At 40.4% G+C, this 22,004-nt stretch overlaps 1 protein-coding gene across 1 annotated transcript in view; it reads left to right on the top strand.

The window, feature by feature from the left end:
* pcp4a (Purkinje cell protein 4a) overlaps positions 1-21,119 on the top strand; it is a 59,073-nt gene extending 37,954 nt beyond the window's left edge. The window contains exons 2-3 of the mRNA XM_041801977.1: positions 12,353-12,404; positions 20,906-21,119. Coding sequence (XP_041657911.1) covers positions 12,353-12,404; positions 20,906-21,036 — 183 coding nt within the window. The 3' untranslated portion in view covers positions 21,037-21,119. The remainder of the gene's footprint in view (positions 1-12,352; positions 12,405-20,905) is intronic.
* The last annotated feature ends 885 nt before the right edge of the window (positions 21,120-22,004 follow it).

Raw genomic sequence — 22,004 nt, 5'->3', positions numbered from 1 at the left:
TTCTATGGTTAGGCCCGTGTGGTCCATCACAAGAAAGAAGCAGAATACAAAAACGAGACACAGAAACAAAACAGCAGCCTTTAGTTGCTGTTAACACTGGTGTTAATGGAGCTTGCTAGGCTTTTGTATCCAGCCTCAAGTGGTCACACCAGGAACTGCAGGTTTTTCACTTCTGCTTTGGCTGAATGTTTTAACTCTGATGTTGCTTTTCTGGCCCAGCCTTTGCTGTCTGCACTGCTGTAACTGAGGGAACCAGATTGCTCCATTAAACAGTAAAAGAGTAGGAAATTAGGGAAAAAAGCAGCTGGATCAAAATAACCCAACCTTCTGTTTAAATGCAATTAAGCCTCCTACAACCCCTTTAACCCAGCATGAACCAAACAGTGTGTAATCAGAAAAAAAGACTTTAAAGAAAAATTCAGCTTTTTTATCTTTTCTGAAGCAATTTACAAATTATGTCTTAGATGCAGATGTTTTAAAAGTCCCAAACCCATTCCCTCCATTCTCCCATGTCCTAAAAAAGCTCTAATTATAACCCAGCAAAGCTCCTGTGACACCTGCTCCTCTGCCAGCTTTTAATCATCATGATAGCAGGCCGCCCAGCGAGGTGTCCCTCACCAGCACCCGTACCACGCCTGATCCTTTACAGGCGACAGAGCTGGGTTGAAGCGAAGGTCACAGCTGACAGGTGTGAGGGTTAATGAAAGACGGAGCGAGGAGTTCACGTGTGTTACAATGACAGCTGATGCTGTTATGAATCAGTCTGAATCATCCTCTCTCTCTATGCTTTGACCTGATCTCACATACTCCTACTCAGCATTTGTACTACATCTTCACAACTGGAGGATTTATTCTGCCATAACCGCTTTAATATTCAGTTTATTGTGTCCATGTGTCACATTTGAAGCTGGATGTTTTTTGTTTTCTCATGTTGTGCTCCTTATCTGCTGTACCCTGTTTTAGTATAATTGTGTTTTTACCTTCAGATTGGATTGCTCTGCTTCAGAGACATAAGAAGCTGTAGTGAAGCATTGATCTCTACCCACACCTCCCTCACACACAGCACATCAAGAGGAGGAAGACGAGGTAGAAATCAATAAATTAGACTTTAATAACACTCTGTGGAGGTGAAAGCAAAGTTTCTGCCATCTTACATCCACACAGCACAAACTTACAAAAACATCCAGTGAAAGCAGCAGGGTAGTTCATCACCACAGCAACAATCACAAAAGTCCTTGGACCCAAACTGAAAAGCAGAATTTGGAAAAAAAAAACATTTTTTTTTTTCCAAGCATCATTGTTTGTTTTTTATTAGAAGAGCTGGATCTATTTTTCCACTCAATCACTACTGCTCTCTCTTTGCTGTGCCTGCAGACCATAGACTGTATATAAGCATGGACGTAGCCTCAGTGACATCACTCATTGGTTTTTGAAGTGGACTTTTGAATCACAATTGTTGGAAGTGCTGTCTAACTTAGAGTTAACCTCGTAATGAAGGAGTGAAGCTGAGACGTGTTTTAAGCCTGACAGACGTGCCCACCCATCAGCCAGGTCAGACTTGGCCCCTTATCAATAACTTTGATCCTTTAAATCATCAAAATGTATATGTTTATGAAAAAAATATTACATATCATGTGTGTGCTAATCAAGAAATAAGCTAAACAAATTAAATTCTAATTTTGAACCATGGGTGTGTATGTGTCTTCTGGGGCTTTTGGCGCCAGCCTCAAGTGGACACTTGAGGAACTGCAGTTCTTTGCTCTTCCACGCTGGCTAATTATTTCAACACTGCTTCTTGCTGCAGAGCTTTTTAATGCCTTTGTGCCTGAGACTAAGGCCAGAGGCATCATGATGAGGGCTTCTTCCATCCATCCAACCGAATGTTCATCCAGAGCATTCTTATGAACACAGAGAGGGATTTTCTTCTGACTTTGCACAAATGTCTAAGGTTGAACTGACTAGATTTCTGAGGTCATGAGGACTCTTGGTCTTCCCTTTTTCTTAACACAATATCTCAAGAATTTTTGGGGGGTTTCCTAATATATACTCTGACCCAAAAATGAACTGATTCATTAAACTATGACTAAACATGTTAGTCGACTTTTTCCATCAGGAAGATGAAGACTAGGTACAAACAACTCTTTCAAAGCTTTGATGAAACTCTGATGAAAAGTGAGTTTAGGTTTGATCAGCAAGTCAAGTAGTGCTGGCCTGTTGGAAATTCAAAATCCATGATATTTCTCTACTGTGTCTATGTATAAGGATGATCATTTTTATCAGTGTATTTTAAGAATTTATAAAGTTATGTTAATTTTACAATCTGGCTGTTAAAAGTAGTTCAGAGAGAATGAAAATTGAGACTTAAATCAACAAAAAATTGTGACAAAAACTAAGAGAGTTTTAATCTAAAGACTAAGACTAATTTTGAATAGCAGTCAAAATTGGCAGTGGGATTAAAGGACCAGATTCAGTCAAAGGTCAAAGCCATTGGGCGCCATGGTTAGCCCTTGAATAGAATATTGCTTTGAATAATACTGCCACAGAAAACACCCCAGCTATTCTTCTTGGCCCGCTATTATACATTCAACATCTGGCAGTTGTATTTTTTTCAACAGTACTTTTCAATACAATTAAATTCCAAAATATCTGGGATTGTGTTGATAAATATCCATCGAAATTAACAACTTTATTTGTTATTAGTTTAAACCAGTCAGTGGTTTATATTATTACAAATGCTAACTTGCAGTCAGCCTGTTCTTGCTCCATCAACTTGAGAAATCCAGTTTGGACTGTTGTCTAAGAAGTCAATGACTCTTCACTACACCACTACTACCATTTCTTGATTCTGTTTTTCAGCATATCGTGCAGACGTCCTGTGGAGGTAAGGTGACAGCACCACTACAGCCACCACAACAGCCGGTTGTGGTGGCTGCTGAAGGTTATGGAGGCGTCAGTGAAATAATATTTTGGAGCCAAGGTCAAGTAGCAAGTCAAACTAAAAGTCAGAGCATCCTTGTTTGTTGAGCTGACTTGTTTAAAATAACCTAACATCTGTTTCAACTACACAAACCATGATAGGTCATGATAACAGTTTATGATGTAGTGTGTATGACAGAGATAAAAATGATGAATGAGGGTTGGGTGAAGGGTAGGGCAGAACGGTCAGGAGAAAAATTGCAGTCAAGGTCAGACGAATGATGGAGAAAAATGATGGACCTTTGCCAGCAAAACATAAAGAAACCAGAAGACTCTGAAGAGGGGAGTTATCTCTTTGTTGCTGTAAGACGGGGGCTACTGGTGGCTTCTGTTTTAGATGAAAGATGTTTTCACACATGCTTTAAACTCTTGAAATTTTCAAGGTGAGCTGCATCTTTGTTCTTTTTACCCTGACTTCATCCAACCCTTGTTTTTCTTTTTTTTTTTTTTTTTTTTACTGCCAGTCCCCTTGTTAGTATTTTGGACGAGTCCAGGTGAGCTTATTTGTGAAAGCACCAAGCTATTTTTATATTCTTTATATTCTTATTGCATTTAAAATAATTTTAAAAATGTCATTATACTTGCTCTTTTTCTTTCATATTGGATATCATCTGTCCTTTTTACTCCATGTCTAAAAGGAAAATTTCCTGCTGTAGGCGATTTCCATGCAAGAGCAACTTAGAAGCAAGCTGTTAAGAAATTTTGTATGATTTTTTAAGAGTGAATGTATTAAAATAGTGATAGATGGAGGGGGTGGTTATGGTTTTTAAAAGTGAAGTTAAATGGGTCAAGTATGGATAAAATGCCTCAAACCTAAATAAATGAAGCACAGACATGGGATATTTTGATAAGATTTTAACTGATACTACTAATGTGTACCTAAAATGTTTACCAGTGATAAATAGATGAACTTAAACTACCCAAAAACTTAATTTAATACTAAATCAACAATGGCTTACACCTATTTAACATAAAGTATGTTTATATCAAGATAAGGAAAGTCGTACTTTCTGTGCCTCAGTCCAGGATTATAACCATAGCTTAGCCAAGACTCAGAGTGAGAAATGTTTCTCAGAGGACTTTATTTTCAAACTCTGAAAGGGCGTTACATACTTGTACAACTGGCACATTAGTTGCTTTATTCTAAGAGTTTCACCAGTATGGCATCTTCAGTATTCTGACAGCCAGCACAAACAACATGGACACTGTAGAGAGACCTTAATTAACATGCACTCACTGACCACTTTATTAGGTACACCTGTTCAACTGCTCATTAACTCGGGTATCTAATCAACATATGGCAGAAACCAATGCATTTAGGCATGCAGACATAGTCAAGACAATGAGCTGAAGTCAAACAGAGCTGCAGTTTTTTTGTGCTGATGCAACTGCATCAAGACCACTTGAAATGGTGGGTCTGGGTCCTCTTTTATGTGGAGTCTGCTTCTATTTGTAGTAAGAAGTCCAACTGCCCTCGATCCAACCTCACTGCAGGAATAATTGTGCTTTTCTAGATTAAACCAGCTACTGAAGCCAGCAGAATATGAGTATGCTAAAACCCACAGGCTGACCTCATTGTTCTGCAGAAACAATTACACAAGTGTTTTTTCCTCATCAGACTGTTCAAAAATATTACCAAGGTAATGAGCATCTAGTCTTTTTCACATAGACTCTATGCTCACTTTTTTTTGGCTGTCTATTTATGGAGAAAGTACTGCAATCCAAGATCAGTTATTGAACACAAACTCCACTCACTGTGACTAAAACTGACTTAATTATGCACTGATGCAACAAAGTGGTCAATGAATTAGACCGAAGCAAACAAACTTAAGGTGTAAAAATGTATTAGATGACTGAATGTGCAAAAGTGGTTGGTGGTCTGGCAGATGTTTGTCTTGTTTACACCAAATTCTGACCCTACCATTTAAATAATACGGCTAAAAAATCAAGACTATGTTTTCCAAGTCTTCAGCTGTCCAATTTTGGTGGACCTGTGTGAACTGTAGCCTCAGTTTCCTCTTCCCAGCTGACAGGAGTTGCCTCTGGTGAGGTCTTCTGCTGCTGTAGCCCAGCTGTAGCCCTTTAACACTTTACATGTCGAAATGTTCCTCTGCAAACTTTGGTTGTAACAGGTCGAGCTATTTTTGCCTTTCTGCTCAAACCAGCCCAGTCCTCTAACCTCTGCTTTGCTACAAGGCATTCTGGCTAAGAAAACTGCTGCTCACTGGATATTTTTCTCACCGCCCTCCTCCTAAACTCCAGAGATGGTTGTGCATGAAAATCCCAGTAGATCAGCAGTTTCTGAAATACGAAGACGAACAACCATGGCACACTCACAACCACTCAAACCACATTTCTGATGCTTGGTTTGCATTTCAGCAGATCATCTGGACCATGTCTATGTACCAAAATGGATTGATTGCTTCCACATGATTGGCTGATTAGAAATTTGCATTGATGAACAGCAGAGCAGGCGTACCTAATGATGTGGTCGTGAAGTTATTTTTAAAGCAGAAGGCCAATGGCTTTTTACAAGTGTGGAAAAAATGATCCTCTTGTATGATTAATATAATAAAATCCTCTCTAAACAAATAGAAAATTGGGTTTTAAACTGGTGCCAGTCATGAATGGCACTGCAGCCACACCTCAAACCTGGAGGCCTTTTTGTTATTCAGGTTCATGCTCAGAGGCTGCTGTGCTTCCTATAAACAAACATCATACAGCTCTGATATCCCACTGTGAGTCTGATTTTAAATCATACTAAAAAAGCAAACATCAGCACTGCTCTACCACTGTTTTCTTTTTGACAAGTAAAATCCCCGTTGAGGTTTTGGGTCCTTTGTTATAAAGCTGCTGGCAAACAGAGCCACAAAACCTCCTCAGCTGCTTAAAAAGAGGAAGAGACGGCAATCTTGCAGTGCCGAGCCAGAGCAAAGACAGAGACACACCACGACAAACATCTAATTTAAAATTCACTCATTGCTTCTGAAAATCCTCGTATGAATTTGTATGCAAATGCTCCTTTCTTCTCGCTGTTTATGAGGCACAGTAAAGCAGAGAAGTGCTGAAATGATTGAGATAGAGGCTCCACCGGAGAGGGGAAAATTGAGCAGAAAAGGGAATAGTGCCGGGTAAATTGTGCTAATGCGAGGAGAGCTTTCCCCTCCTGCACATTAGGAGCGGAGTTGTTATGTTGTTATGTAAGATCAGACTGTTTCCAGGCTGAAAGAGGAAACAGGAGAGTCGGGGTGGGGGAGATGATGATGAAGATCAAAGTACTGTTGAGGGAAGACGGAAAGAAAAAAGGGCAGCAGAGGATTCTTCCTCAGTGTTTACGAGAATAGGAACACATTACTGTTGTTCAGTAACAGCCCGGCCTCCCTTTACGTTCTGTTTTTCTTAAAAGGATTGGATATAAACCTGCATTAATAAACATTTAAAGCTTCAGGGCTGCTGCTGTCCACATCTCTGTAATCTGAGACCCAAAGATTATAAGATTACATCTGCAGACATCGAAGTCATTTACAGCATTACAAACAAACATTCAGCTCATAACTCATCTACTTATGCAACTAAATCTATGTTTTATCATCCCCTTCTAATCCTTATGAGAAGAGTTGGGATGAGACACATAGATATGGCATTATTTCTGCACGATTTGCGTGATATATTTAATAAACTGATGCCATAACCATCTTAGCTTAGATAATGACACCTGAAGAAAGAGTGCATTTAGTAATTACTTCTTTTTACACCACGTTCCAAATTATTATGCAAATTGGATTTTAGTGTCATAAACATTCAAATTTTTGTTTTTCAGTTAAACTCATGGATCTTATTGTGTCTCAGGGCTCTTAAGATCACTGAAATCAATCTCAGACACCTGTGATCATTAGTTTGCCAGCTGAACACAATTAAAGGAAAACTACTGAAGAAGGATGTTCCACATTATTAATCAGGACACAGGTTTCAGCAGTATGGAAAAGAAAAAGGATCTCTCTGCTGCTGAAAAGCCTCAAATACTGCAATGCCTTGGCCAAGAATGAAAACAAGAAAACTTCAGCGTGATCATCGTACTGTGAAGAAATTTGTGGCTGATTCAGAGCACAGATGGATTCATGCAGATAAAAGGCATAATGAGGAAAGTTTCTGACAGACAATTTCATCGGATTAAGAGAGCAGATGCTAAAATGCCATTACAAAGCAGCAAACAGGTACTTGAAGCTGCTGGTGCCTGTCGAGTCCCACAAACCTCAAGATGTAGGATCCTCCAGAGGCTTGCAGTTGTGTATAAACCTACTATTCAGCCACCCCTAACCAATGCTCACAAGCAGAAACAGTTGCAGTGGGCCCAGAAATACATGAAGACTCATTTTCACACAGTCTTTTTTACTGATGAGTGCCGTGCAGCCCTGGATGGTTGTCTCTGGATGGATTAGTGGATGGTTAGTGGATGGCCATCATTTCCCAACAAGGCTGCTGAGGAGGTGGTGGAGTCATGTTTTGGGGTCAGAATCATGAGGAGAGAGCTGGTAGGCCCCTTAGGTTCCTGAAGGTGTGAAAATGACCTCGGCAAAGTACACAGAGTTTCTGACTGACCACTTTGTTCCATGGTACAGAAAGAAGAACCGTGCCCTCCGTAGCAAAATGATCTTCATGCATGACAATGTACCATCTCATGCTGCAAAGAATACCTCTGTGTCATTGGCTGCAATGGCACAAAAGGAGGGAAACTCATGGTGTGGCCCCCATCCTCCCCTGACCTCAGCCCTATTGAGAACCTTTGGAGCATCCTCAAGCTAAAGATCTATGAGGGTGGGAGGCAGTTCACATTAAAACACAGATCTGGGAGGATATTCTGACATCTTGCAAAGAAATTCAAGCAGAAACTCTCCACAAACTCACAGGTTCAATGGATGCAAGAATAGTGAAGGTGATATCAAAGAAGGGCTCCTATGTTAACATGGAACTTGGCCTGTTAAGATGTTTTTGATTGAAATAGCTTTGATTTCAGTAAATATGACCTCCTAATGCTGCAAATTCAACAAATGACCATTTTCAGTTCTTTACAACCTATAAAATGTTTTAGAATTGTGTTGTGCTTAATAATGTGGAACAGTGCATTTTGAGTTTTATATTTTTGGAAAAAAAAAGTTATCATGGGAAGGTTTGTTCAATAAAATCTGAATTAACTGTTGATAACTTAAAAATTATACTGACTGCTGTTTGCATTGACTATTTAGGAAAATAAGCGAAAAATATCATTTGCATAATAATTGGTAATGCGGTGTAATTAGGTCGCATTTTTTATCATTTAGCCAATCAGATGATAAGATTTAGATTAGAGTATTGCAGAATTACTGTGCCAAGAGATTGTTCTTATCAATGCCCATGCATGATGTTGTATCCTGTCATGTCATATCGTACCCTGTTGTATCATATTGCATCGTGCATCATGTAGAAATACAGTATAATGGTATTGTTTATTTTGCGTTAAGGCAGTGACAGAAGTGTCTCAGTGTAGTCGTGTTCATGTGACAGTTTTAAACACGACGTCTTCTGGGCAAAAGTGTATTTTTTTTTGGAGGAGCAGAGTGTAGGGAACTGGGAACTACAGTTAACATCTGCCCTTGCATTCCCATCATCCTTTGCACTCCACTCGCTGGCTTGATCTTGAAATGGTGAATGCTACTGAGAACTGAGTAACAACGTTTTTGAGACTTTGTTGGCTCCAGAGACTTTTGAATCTGAGGTGTGTAAGTATTTTAGTTTCCCTTTGTACTTTTCAATAAAAGAGGCTGATTTGCCATAAATAAATGCATACAGGCTCACTTAATAAAGGTAAATCAACAGAGAGATGTTACAGGTTTTACTATAGGCTCTGATTCGTGCCCTGCGGGGCAGTTTTGGACTCATTAAACCCTCTGCATGTGCTTTGCTAAGTATACATTAGCGTCTTTTTTTAGCCTTAATTGCACAGGTGTAGGAGGCGCTACAGCTGCAGGATCACAAATGGGAGTTTGGTCCAGTGTTTAGGGGAGTCCCCCACAGCTTTACTGCATTACCACCATAAAAATACAAACTTATTGTTCCCTGTCCTCCTTTGACTGATTATGACTTCTTTCATAGTTGCAGGCAAAAATAATCTTCCTCTGGATACTTTTATCACAACACAGCCACCCACCACCGACACAAATAGCTCCCACTCCTCCTCCAAGCAAGATCAGACACATTTCTGATCTAAGAGTATTTTCTGTCTTAAATGAAGCTGAATATGGAGGAAATCTTCTTCACATGGTTCTCTGGTTCTGGTCCATCCACTCAGATTAAAAGATGGCCTAAAACAGTGGCGACAAAACTGTAGGACAAAAACGAGATTGATGAATAGAAGGGAAAAGAAAGAATGAAATGTTGTGACTTGAAGCCCCGTATTGATTCTACTTTACACAACATTTGTCTTGATTTCTGGATATTGTTCCACATCTCTCGACCGCACAGAAACAATCACTCAAACGTTATTGTTGCTCTGCTCCGGGACGTTCCCTCTGCCTGCCTCTGAACGCTCGCCGTTGTCCTGGTGGGTGGAGGTGTGATGTATGGCACCATCGCTGTGAGCCTGACTGAGTAGCTGAGCTCCAGCAGGCAGATGAGAGTCAGCGTGGTGCTGGAGTCTCAGCGGCATTGACTCTCTTTGAGTTCTGTGTGTAAACAGAAAAACAGATGGCCGCTGCTGCCAAACAAGTTTCCCTTCCTCAGGCTCTCATAAAGACAAACAGGGACACACAAGGAAGATGTCAGGCTTCTTTTGCCAGTTTTATTTTGCTTTGTTCCCTTTTGGCTCCTGCTTTAACACTGCTTTGTAATTTAAAAAGCATTGAAAGCACAGGTTGAATAATTCAAGTTCAGCTGGAGAGATGATTTCTTCTCCGCAGATGAATTATCAAATACAATGTGCTCCTAACTCTAAACCATAATCCTATCAACACAGAGACAGATCTCCAGTTAATTTAACGTCCATCTGTTTACTATGGAGGGATAGAGAGACAAAACACAACAAAACACAGGGCAGGTAATCAAAAATACAACAAAAGCTGTAGGCTGGGACAAAAACAACAAAACTGAAGATGACACATGGAGTAAACATTACTGCCTACTCTTGTTTTGTCTGTTATGATGGTCACAGAGTCATAAATCAGTGCAGTGACTTGATGAACAAACATGACAGACTACCAGTGGTACCTGGCCAAGGTAATGACACTAAAAGGAAAGAGGGCGGGGCTTGACAACACCTGGAGAGAAGACTATAAGTAAACATATCTACTCTACCGTACGGTATCTGTTTGGCTATCCAAGCAGCCTGGCCTGTCCCGTCAGTGCAGAGACGTCTGCAAGCTAGTTCAGGCAGGCGACTGGAGAACACTGACTTCACACCTGACATGCATCGTAATCAAATCACATGACACACATCCTCAAAATTCGGCGATCTATTTAAGCTGCAAGACTTGCGGTCTCTTCTGCTGCTCTGCAGTAACCAGCTCTGCCCTGAATCAGAACTGCCAAGACCAGTCAGGAGACATGTATTAACATCTTCTCTTCAAATACAAGCTTCCAGTGTGGCTCTTTGCACTTATTTTAAAAAGAAAAGTTGTCCAGTTCCAATAAAACTACCAATTTCCTAAAAACAACATCTGAGCTAACAGCAACTGCAGCAGGAGCCGTTGGATACACCGGCAAACCCCATCTGTAACGACCGCAAACTCATGCCAAAGCAGAGAGAAGAAGAGCAAAAACATTTTTCCCACAAGACAAGCTGTCACTGTGGCTGTGGTTGTCCAGTTTAGACAGAACTGCTGCTGTGGCTAAGTCCGAGCTAATCGCTCCACTAGCAACCGCTGAAGTCAACCACCAACACAACAACTAACCCTTTCCCCAATAATTATCACATACTCATACTGAAGAAGGTCAGCAAAAGAACGAAAAACATTTTTCACATCATGAAAAACCTTGAAATAAAGAATAAAACAACTCAAACAGAAACATGATCCAGTTTGAAAAAAAAAACTGACGCTATGCTAACACTACATCTAAGGTAATCACTGCATGGAGGCAGCCAAGCCCTGCCCGTTACTACCACCTCATTCTCCTCAACTGACGATGATTGATCCGAACAGTGTTTGATTTGGCACCAACTTTGTGCATTGGAGCTTTTAAAGATTTTAAAGGATTTGCCTGATGACAGACATGGAGTCTGGAAAATTGATCTGCTTTGCAAGGTTAGCAGAGTGTGGCATCTGCAGAGGTCCACTATGCTACATGAGCTGCCTTTAGATGTTGCTGCTGCTCCGCTGACGCAACTCTGTACGGCTCTGAAAGTATCGTCACTCAGTCAGTCCAGACCTTGGTGGTCAGCCAAAAAGGGATTGTTCCCAAAATACTTAATGCTACAACAGAGAAATCTACAAAGCTGCAGAAAGACAGCACATGAATGAAGCACATATAGGGAATAATATGGATTATAACGGTTTCTGAAGGCAGTTGATTGATTTGTGCAGATCTGTTCATTGTACCCCATGTCATTATTAGAAATATCTGAAGTTTGATAAAACAGAAACAAAATATAACAGAAATAACCCTAAAGAACAGAGTCTCTACCAACATTTTTGAGTTCCAGTTGAAAAAGGCATCAAAAATTATGAAGAAAGATTTCTGATTTTGAACAGTGTTTCTGCAAAGTGCATGTTTCCCCCAGCAGTTGTTTATTAGGATCCCACAAGCAATTGTAGTTCTGATGAGCATTACATAACAGTAATATTTTATATTAATAAAAGCTACAGTTTGGAAAAATGAAAGTTTAATCAATCATTTGAAAACAGTGTCCACAGGATAAAGCTTATAGTGAATCAAGCAAACAAATTTAGATCAGAGTGATGCAACAGCAGCGGGCTCCTCTCTCTTACACTGTACCGGTCCGTGCGTCGAGGACTCTTATTTTCAGAGCTGAGTGCATCTTAATGTTGCCGAGCAGCCATGAGTCTGTCTGTCAGGGGAGAACAGTCGGAGCAGGGACACAGAGTGTCTGCAGAAACATGGATTATAGATCAACACATCTCAGCCCCACTCCCTGTTACATGATCAGTGTGACGGCGTGAGAGAGGAGCGCTTCCTGTGATGCTCCCTCCACCAGAAACACGTGAAACTTGATAAATCTGCTCTCGTAATCTAACATCTTTGAAATTCAGATGTGTGTTTTATATAGCTCCTTGTGTGCTGAGCAGAAAATCCCAGGAGGAGAGATTTCAGTTTTGGGTAAAACATGTGGTGCTCTTTCATCTTTTAAAAACTGATGATCATCGAGTTTTTCTCTGTTTTTTTGCAGAGACAAGCATCTGGAGCTACGACTGGAAACAGCAAACCATCTGCTGGCCAAGGTATTTTTTAATTTTTTTTACTATTATGCTCAGTAGGAAAGTAAAACCAAGCTGTGAAAATGCTGCAGAGCATTATTGATCTGCTTTTAGCAATAAAGTTTCTGTGTGCGTAAGGCACTTTAGATTATATTCAAATCAATCAGATGCAAAGTGATAAAAGTTCAGATGATGTTCAAAAAAACTCAAATACAATCAAACCAGATACAAAATCTTTGACGGTAAATGTACCTGTTGCAGTATGAGCACTCATTTATGACATTAGTGCATCACTGTGAAAAGAAAACTGTACTACAGTTCAGGTAAGGTAAGGGGAGAGGTGAACAATGCTATGTTGGACATTATAATCTATTAAAGGTGGACAACGTGACAGCTCCCATTATATTTGCAGCCTCACTTGCGCCAGCAGTATTTTAAGTCATGGGACTCTTTCAGATAACCTCGCAAAGCAGATAGACTGGGCAAATTCCTTGTCACTAATCAGGCTGATTCATCTTGCAAAGCTGCAAGCTGACAGAATTGCTCCCGGTAAGAGTATGACCAGCCTAATCAGCATCATTTTAAGGTAGCTATAGGTGTGGTTTAGTTTTACTGCAAGCCTGTAAACAATGTTGGCTGGTGAGATTAATATGGATGCAGTTATAATAAAGATAGTCTGGCTACAGACTGCCTGTTTCAGACACCTGCCTCTGCAGACCACTGCTGTCAGACACCACTGTCTGGACAGATACACATACAGAAACTTTCAATATAAAATCAGATACACTTCCGGTTTGGGTTAGGGTAATGTAGCCAAAGCTAGCCATTTCATATAACTACTTCTAAAATGGCAAATATGTTACACCAACAAATCATGCCATTTTTGTCTTGATGGAAGTGTTGTCTCATGGTGGTGGTCCGGATGAGCCCCCAGTCACTCAGCTTAAAAGGGTTGACAACACAATTGAAAAGGGAACTAAACTAACAGTAAGTATCCATTCATCTATCCATTTTTTTAGCCTTATCTGGGACTAGGTCGCAGTGGCTGCAAGCTTAGTAAGTCAGCCTAGACTTCTCTCTCCCCAGTGACATTTTCCAGCTCTTCCTGGTGGATTCCAAGGCATATCCAGGCCAAATGGATATATAATCCCTCCACTGGGCCTACCGCAGGATCTCCTTCCAGTCGGACATGACCGGAAAACCTCCCACGGGGATGAGACATCCTAATCAGATGCCTGGACCACCTCAGAATGAAGGATCACCAGCTCTACTTTGAGCTCCTCACCCTATCTTTAAGGCTGAGCCCAGAAATCCTCCTAAGAAATACAATTTTAACTGCTTGAACCTGTGATCTCCTACTTTTGTCATCACCCAGAGTTCAAGATTATAGGTGAGGGTTAAAACAAAGCAGGTCCTGCTGTCAGGAGGCCATCACAGGAAGAGGGTTACAGTAGAGTGGGTCAGGACTGGCCTGAATGAAGCTGACAAAAGCGCATCCTCCATTAAAGGCACTGATGTAGCTAAGGTAGCTGAAGCTAGCTATCGTTAACTTATTAAATAAAGAATGTGTCGTATCTGAAGATTACGTCTCGTCTGTCCTGATGAAGATGGTGAAGAAGGCAGTCTGCAATCAGGCCCTTCTTACTTTACACTGGACATTTCTTTTAAAAGAGCACTAAAGAAGAATTTAAAACACTGTCATAAGGATGTATAAACCTCCATATAGTGTTAAATGTAGAAAACTACTCTCTGGCTATCTAAAAGAATTATCGTCTTCATCCCTTTACATATATAGATAAAATTAAGCTATACACAACTCTCTCGTACGAGCAACAGCCTGCCATGGTGGTTATTCTTCCTCTTTGTCACCAGTATTAAATGAAGACCTACTTTTTAAACTGGGCCATGGTTTTGTTGGCATACTGCTGTAATTCAAATCCCCCGAGTTATGAAGAGTAAATTTTGGCTTGCAGTTCTCAGCAGAATTCCTTTAAAATTCATAAACTGTGTTAAGCACAGAGCAGCCGTTGTGGTTAATGAGAGTAGACAAAGAAAGGCTTTTTTTTTTTAAATGAATGTGCGACCAACAGAGGGCAGATCAGGGGAGACAGGTGGCAATGAGTCTGACACTTCCTCTCTGACCCACAGCTTTAACAGATGCTTCATATAATTTTAAAAATATCAGTATATTCTTATCAGATTTGTGTTTCTTCCTTTTTTTTTTTAACTACAGACTGTATTCAAAAATGTGGGCTCCCCAAATGTAAAACTAAAGCATAAAGATCTCCCTTTACTGGCTGGCAGTAGTGGTCATAAACCCTACCTCGCCCACGTTAAATTCTTACTTTGTGACTTTGCGGTGATTTTTGCTCCAAAGAAAATGCTCTCTTTAGGCATACCTCCTTCATCCCTCAGCTCCGCTCTCTCCTAACTGCCTCCACACTTCCCTCTTCTGCTCGAAAGTCAGAAAAAAAAGTCAGAATACAAGTTACGACGACAAAGGAACGCAGCACAAGTGTACCTCTGCTCCTTAATGTCTCATTTCACTTTGAAAACTCACCGACAGCTTAGTGGACAAGACAAGTCATCAGTACCTTGTTTTATCAGGGTGCAGATGATTAGTTAATGAGGTATTTTGTCTTGGTGTCACAATCTCCTATCCTTATTTTCTTTCAAAATAAAAGCATGTCTGTCTCAAAATATGAAGTCATGTTAAAAGGAGTAAAGAAGTCCAAAATCAAACAAAAAGGGAGAAATTGTGATTAACTAGAGAAATGATTCCATTAATCTTTAAACAGACCGAGTTATTTGTTAGAAAAGTTTAGCACAGATGCTAGAAAAACTAAGGCAGCTTTGCAAGTTACTTTAACAACAAAAGACCTGTCCCTGAAGCACTGGGATAGGGGGGTACTTCCATATCAGCCCAGGGTGAATTGGCAAGATCTGACCTCAGCACTCAGAGCAGACTGCTTTCTGTTCCTCTTAGATTATAAACAGAAATTCAGCAGCTTCATAGTGAACCAGGCAGTGTTAATTTTGCAGCTATTTTAATTTAAGTTTTATTTTTAGTCTTTAAATGAATGCATTTTAGTTTTAGTCACATTTTAGTAATTTCTATCCTTTTTAGTTTTAGTCTAGTTTTAGTTGACGAAAACTCCAAACATTTTAGTCTAGTTTTAGTCCATGAAAAGTCCTCACATTGTAGTCTTTACTTTTAGTCCAAGCATTTATTTTCTCGCCTAAATCTGGAACCAAATCATGGTAGTGTGTTCTCTGCACTCTGCTAAACCTGGGGTCCCTGCTTTCTACAGCTGAGAGGCAGAATAGATACAGCTGTATTGTTTTTTGATCGATTTACCCACAGTAGAGAAATATCACAGATTTTGAATGTCCCACAAAACTAAATTATATTTTATTTTAGTCATCTTGACAAAAAGTAAACTTAGTTTTTGTCAGTTTTAGTCATCATAGATCTATTTTTGTTAGTTTTAGTCTAGTTTTTGTCATGGAAAAAAAGGCTGCAGACAAACGTTTTTAGTCCTAGTTTTAGTCGACGAATCCAACACTGGAACTAAGCTCATGTTTTGCTTATGATTTAAAAAATGAACTGATCATTTCTATCATTTCTAAGCCTATGAGGGTTCATCGGTAAGGTGTTTGATTAGCTGGCAAGGTGTCAGTACCACAGCTCTACAAACTAGCAGTGAGTCTGCACCCACAGAAGAGGTATTTTGGTTTCACTTTGGTACAAAAGAAGGCGCTGAAGACCTCGTCTTTTGTCATTTACAGTGAAAGGTTTAAGTAATGCATGCAAATACTCCACCACATTAACATTTAGAGAATTAGGTTCCATGGCAGCATACAGTTTGCTCCAACTCTCCAAGGACTGACTGAATGTAATCTCCTCCTCTCCTCAAAGTTCTTCTCCTTTCACTGCTGATGCTGAAGGTTAATAGCAGCATACTCTCTTTATAATGACTCCCCGGCCTCATTCGCAGCCTCCTGTACCTGGAGACCTCATGTCACCTCCCCTGTGTCTCTGCGGCTGCTGATAACTCTGTTAGACCCGTGTTGAAATGGATTTCTGTCCCAACTTCTGGGATGATGAAGAGTATCACAGCTCTCGCTCAGCCCAGTGGGAAACATCCCGGCTGTGATCGGGGGAGGTTTAAGGCAGGGTTATTGAATTTGATAAAGGTGTGAACTGCCTTTATTTGACACTTTCACATGGTCTCCCTGTCTACCTCTCTCCATCTTCTGACTATTTGAATGTTTTGGATTAGTTTTAAAGGAGTGGCTGAACTGTGCTGACTTTTAAATATTCATAGGAAATAAAATATAAAAAGTGAACGTCGCTGATGCGCTGTCACCCCTGACTACAGTTTTAAAAGTCAAGGTTTACATTTTTTATGATCCTTTTGGTTTCAATGGAGCCAGAAGTGACCATATTTGGAAAGGAAGGATTTTATGGGTTTTAAGAACATCTGTGACAAAAATGTGTGAGCCGCTATATAAACATAAGGAGCTTAGGGAAGCCCTGTTACAATTTGAATGGCGGAAAGCTCTCACGCCATTAGCCTGCCTCTTATGCTTTTGTTGACCTCAGAAGAAGAGATGAATTCAGTTTTCTGGCTCAAATCTCTGATATGATGTTTTAAATGATCCATAGACCACTGTGGCTGATAGATTTGGCAAATTTACCTCACAATAAACAGAAAAACAGGTGTAGCTGACTGTCAACTTTCAATAAAGGCAGTGACATCAGCTAACAACAGACTGTACTGAGATGAACTGCTCTGTGATTTTATATTGTAGTGTTAGAGGGGCGGAGTCATTCCCACATATTGTCCACATATTGGCCCCGCCCACATGAAACCAAGCCAGAAAAGAGGTGAAAAACTTTCTAACAGTCTAAATCCAGAATTCAATCACATGCATATCTCTGTGTTTTTACATGTTTACAGCAACCATATTCCAACATGTGTAGAGTTAAGATAAAAACTTTGGATTTCACTTTACAGGGTCTTTAATCTGAGTTTTCTTCAACAGTGGCTTTCTCTTGGCCACTCTCCCATGAAGCTTTGACTGGTGAAGAACCTGACCAACAGTTGCTGTTTGCAGAGTCTCTCTCATCTGCTGAAGCTTGGCACTCCTTCAGAGTAGTCATAGGTGTCTTGAAGGCCTCTCTCACCAGTCTCCTTCTTGCACAGTCACTCAGTTTGTGAGGACGGCCTGATCTAGGCAGATTTACACGTGTGCCATACTCCTTCCATTTCTTCATGATGGATTTAACTGAACTCTGGGGGATGTTCAGTGCCTTGGATTTTTTTTAATCATCCCCTGACTTATTCTATTCAGTAACCTTTCTTCTGAGTTGCCTGGGCTGTTCTTTTTGGTGTAATAGTAGCCGTGAATCCTCTGCTGAATTAGGTCAGTCACTTTAAAGGGGGCAAATATTTATGCAATCAGTTATTCTACAGAAGACATTTTAATTAATTGACATTGCATTGAAGAAATCTGTTTTCAGTTTGACATTGAAGAGTTTTCTGTATTTCTTTTTTTCTTTTTCTTTTTTTTCCAAAATAGCCACATACAGAAATCTGCAGGTTGGACCCTGCAACCTGGAAACCAACGACGTAGACAATAGCTGATACATTTCTAGCTTGCCTTTAAACTCACAAGCTAACACACTGACCTGACAGGATTGTTTGAAGCGAGTCTTGTCTGTCTGAAAATCAATAACCTACCCTTCTCCTATAGACACGTCTCGTCAGAGTTTGAACAGATGTTTCTTTTCACTGTTGGAGGATGAATCAGAGTCTAAAAGGTTTTCTTCTCCGGTCACCTCTCTGTTGCTCAGCTGCTCTGTATTCTTCAGCTCCAACCTTCATCAATCATCATCTGTGCACTCTGAGGTTCTTTAAATCTCACAGGAACCAATTTGAACATGACCTTTCACAAACCTCTTATGGAAATATTCTCATCATCCATTGTGGAGGTTTGTTTTTCTACATGCAGCAGCACAATGCATAGCAGTGCGCTGTGCTGTGTGCTCATAAAGTCTGACGTCCTCTGTGGTGTAAAGGGCACGGAGCCTGTGGAGAGTGTGTGAATGTAGAGGAGGAAGCTGTGAGAGGGAAACAGGGAGGTTTGTGCAGCTTCTGCAATCATAAAATATGAATCTGTTTTTCTGCTGTCACATGTGTCATCAAAGGGCTCCAAGGTCAACAAAAGGTCCCATCCAAACGTAAGTAGGACATTTAGAGAAATCCTCATTAATGCTGGAGCACAAACAGCACACAGCAGGTCAGCACTTTCATGCACGGAGCAGCAGACTGCATGATGAATATGTTGCTTTAATAAACAACCCCTGTGTCACCTCCACCAGTCCTTTTTTCTTTGCTTTAATTACACCTCACCTCTGCTGAATGTGTGCTTCAAGTCCGCACCGACTTCACCTGTCTTCACTCCTGCTGTTTCTCCACTACAGCACAGAAAAGGTGTTTTAATGTCAAGACTAATGTCTTTGAGATAACAAACTTTAAAAGAAGCACTGTTTGCCTCTCTTTCATTCAGTTACAGTGGTGTGAATTTTCCCCCTTGACTTTTTTTTTTCTTTTTGCATTTTTGTCCCACTTCAACGTTCCTGATCAACAAACAAATTTTATCATAAGACAACGATAACCTGAGTAAATACAAAATGCAGTTTTTAAATGATGAGTTAATTTACAAAAGGAAAAATCCCAACCAAACCTAACTGGCCCTATGTGGAAAAAGTCATTGCCTCCTATCTATGGGTCTGGAAAGGGTTGTAGAGCCATTTCTAAGGCTTTTGGACTCCAGCAAACCAATGATGAGAGCCATTAATAAAAAATATCTATTGTTAAATTGTTCACCTACCCTGTATTGTTTTACATCACGTAATAAAATAAAAACTAAATTGTGATTAAATATTACAAATAAATAGATAATTTTCATATTTACACCATTCGCCTAAAGCAGTAAATCCAGCCATCCTGGTTTATTTGGACTAGTCTGGAAAAGATGACAGCTCAGCGGATAGTCCGGTCCAGTCCTCCCCTCATTGATGGCTTATCCAAGATTGCTTCTGCTAATTAGCCAGGACATCCTGAGCTTTAACAACCAGCTACGAGGAAGAGAGATGGAGCCCTCGCTATCAGCTCCAAGCGGTCCATGCCGTTCTGCATGCTGTGATTCTGTGTTGACTACAATCCAACGTTATCTGAGGATCGATCATAGGTAGATTTATCGCAGTCCACTAAAACTTTGCTTGGCATAGGCCTCCCTCTCTCTGCTGCTGTATCAGTGTTTAAGCCGCTCAGCTATACAGTTCTCTTTGTTTCAGCCTCTTCATGCAGCGATGACTAACTCAAAATCCTTCCATACCACTGATGATATTAAGCCTTTGGTTAACCAGGAAAACCTCACTGAGATTAAAATTCTGCTTTACAAGAATGTTCTGGTCAAACTTTCCCTGCATAGTCTCCAGCAGCGCTGAGCACACTCAGAGAGCGGCTTGGTCTGACATTATTCGTGTCATCTTGCATACATACACAACTTAATTAGCCATGTGCTTGCTGTCTGAGGAGATAAACAACCCCAGCACAGCATGAACAGTAGGTGTAGTGAGATTAAGCTACTTTGAGTTTATATTAAAGGATTCTCGCAACGTATCTTCTAGGTTACACAAAATATAAAATGCAAGTATTCACTATTTACTTATCTGGTCACTGGCATGTTTTCTGATGGGCATTTTGACCGGTTATATTTTTATCAGCCGGACATCCACTCTTGAAACCGGCCAATGACCGGCAAATGCCGGCTAACGGAAACTCAGCCATGTTGTAGTTCAATATAGCATGACGTTAGCTTTTTACTTACATCATTATATTAACAAACCAGATTTTATGCTTATATTATCAATTTATGAAGATTATCTTTATGAACAAAACGTGTAAGTTTCATAAACCTTTATTGGACACAGACCTTATTTTCAGCAATAATCAAAAAAAACCATTGAAAAATCCCACAGGCTCGTTGCCGAGGGAAACCATGTGACGCTAACTTCTGGGTTTGCCTACAAAATTATGTAACAGCTGCACCACTCTGTTTGTTTGTACCACAATTGTTTAGATTATATTTAGGAAAAACCTCGCTGCGCACTGATTGGTTCCTCATTTGATTGACAGGCAGACACTACCTCCAGAAGGCTGCCTTTATTAACAGATAGCTCGACAGGCAGAAGCTATGTTTCTGCCAACCAGAATGCTAGCTAGCTAGCTGACAGGAAGTCGCACTTAGTGGGCGGGTCATTAGGTTCACCATGTTGACCTGCTTAGTTCAAAGAAAGCATGCAGATTAGCCAAAAGTGCCTACCAAGCAATAAAAGAGACATCTGTCACTCTGTCAAAGACTGTCAGTAAAAACCTTCACAAAAAGGTTTATGTAAAGGCAAAATCTGACCCCTTGACATCTGATAAATATCTTTCCTGCTCTCTTTCCAGACGACAAGAAGAACGACCTCCCGGAGGACTTCGACATCGACATGGAGGACCCGGAGACTGAGAAGGCCGCCATGACCATCCAGTCTCAGTTCAGGAAATTCCAGAAAAAGAAGCAGGATGTGAAGTCGTAGAGCGGACGCCGTTCAGCTGCGTCCCTGCTCGTCGTGGGCCGAGTCTTGCATGTCAATCAAACTGCACCGTCATGAACTGAGAAGGAGGGTGGGGGTGGGGTTCCTGAAGGTGGAGGTGAGGGGAGGGGGAAGCCTGGGGGTATCTGTAGAAGTTTGTGTGAAATTACTTATAATGGCTCTAATATATGAATTTATGAAACTCTGAATGTGTGTATTTAAACCTTTCCTTTCATTTGGCTCGCTCTGGTTTCTTTCTACTTCAAAGACACGTCACAGTTTAGCAGCTTGAAGTTTTGCTTGTGTAACATTCAGTGTAAAATATCCATGTTAAGTGAAAACATCTTCTCTTTAACCGTCAAACTCTGATTGACTTTGATTCAGGAGGAATATAAAGCCACATGCATCTCTGTGATTGATTTCACCGACAGTCTTAGCAGAGCGTCATAATCCAAACATGTTTCTCTCCTCTGGACGTCTCTTAAAAGCGTCTCCCTCTGACTGAGTAAAACGATCTCACACAGCAGAGCTTTCACGCTGAACGACTGTTGCTTTTAAAATCTAATCAATGTCTAATTTGTAACCCGACGTCGGAGGTCTCCTCTCCGTCAACCTCTCTGAGCTGTGTCTTTGTTTCAGTTGTAGATGTCGTGCTTGTGATTCGATCCAGATTGTGTTTCTTTCCTAGTTTTAACTCTAAATCCATCGTGATTCAAACTGTTATTGTTCTGTTTGCCCACATGTATTCTGTACAAGCACACTCAATTATGCATGCAAGCCTGCAGAGATGGACACATACATTTACACATGCATTTACACACAAACAGAGAAATAAAGACATCAGAAATGAGGACAAGTCGACTCGTTTTCTGTGAATTAAAAAGTCCCTGTTGTTGGATGTGAAGTGATTTTGTCAACTTTACAAAGTCAGCACAAGAGAGGTTTTCATTATGGTGCCCAGGGGTCTCATT

Source organism: Cheilinus undulatus, linkage group 12 (genome assembly GCF_018320785.1).
Source record: "Cheilinus undulatus linkage group 12, ASM1832078v1, whole genome shotgun sequence".
Taxonomy (NCBI): domain Eukaryota; kingdom Metazoa; phylum Chordata; class Actinopteri; order Labriformes; family Labridae; genus Cheilinus; species Cheilinus undulatus.
The sequence above is the reverse complement of the archived record's forward strand: the minus strand, read 5'-3'. Positions and strand labels throughout refer to the sequence as shown.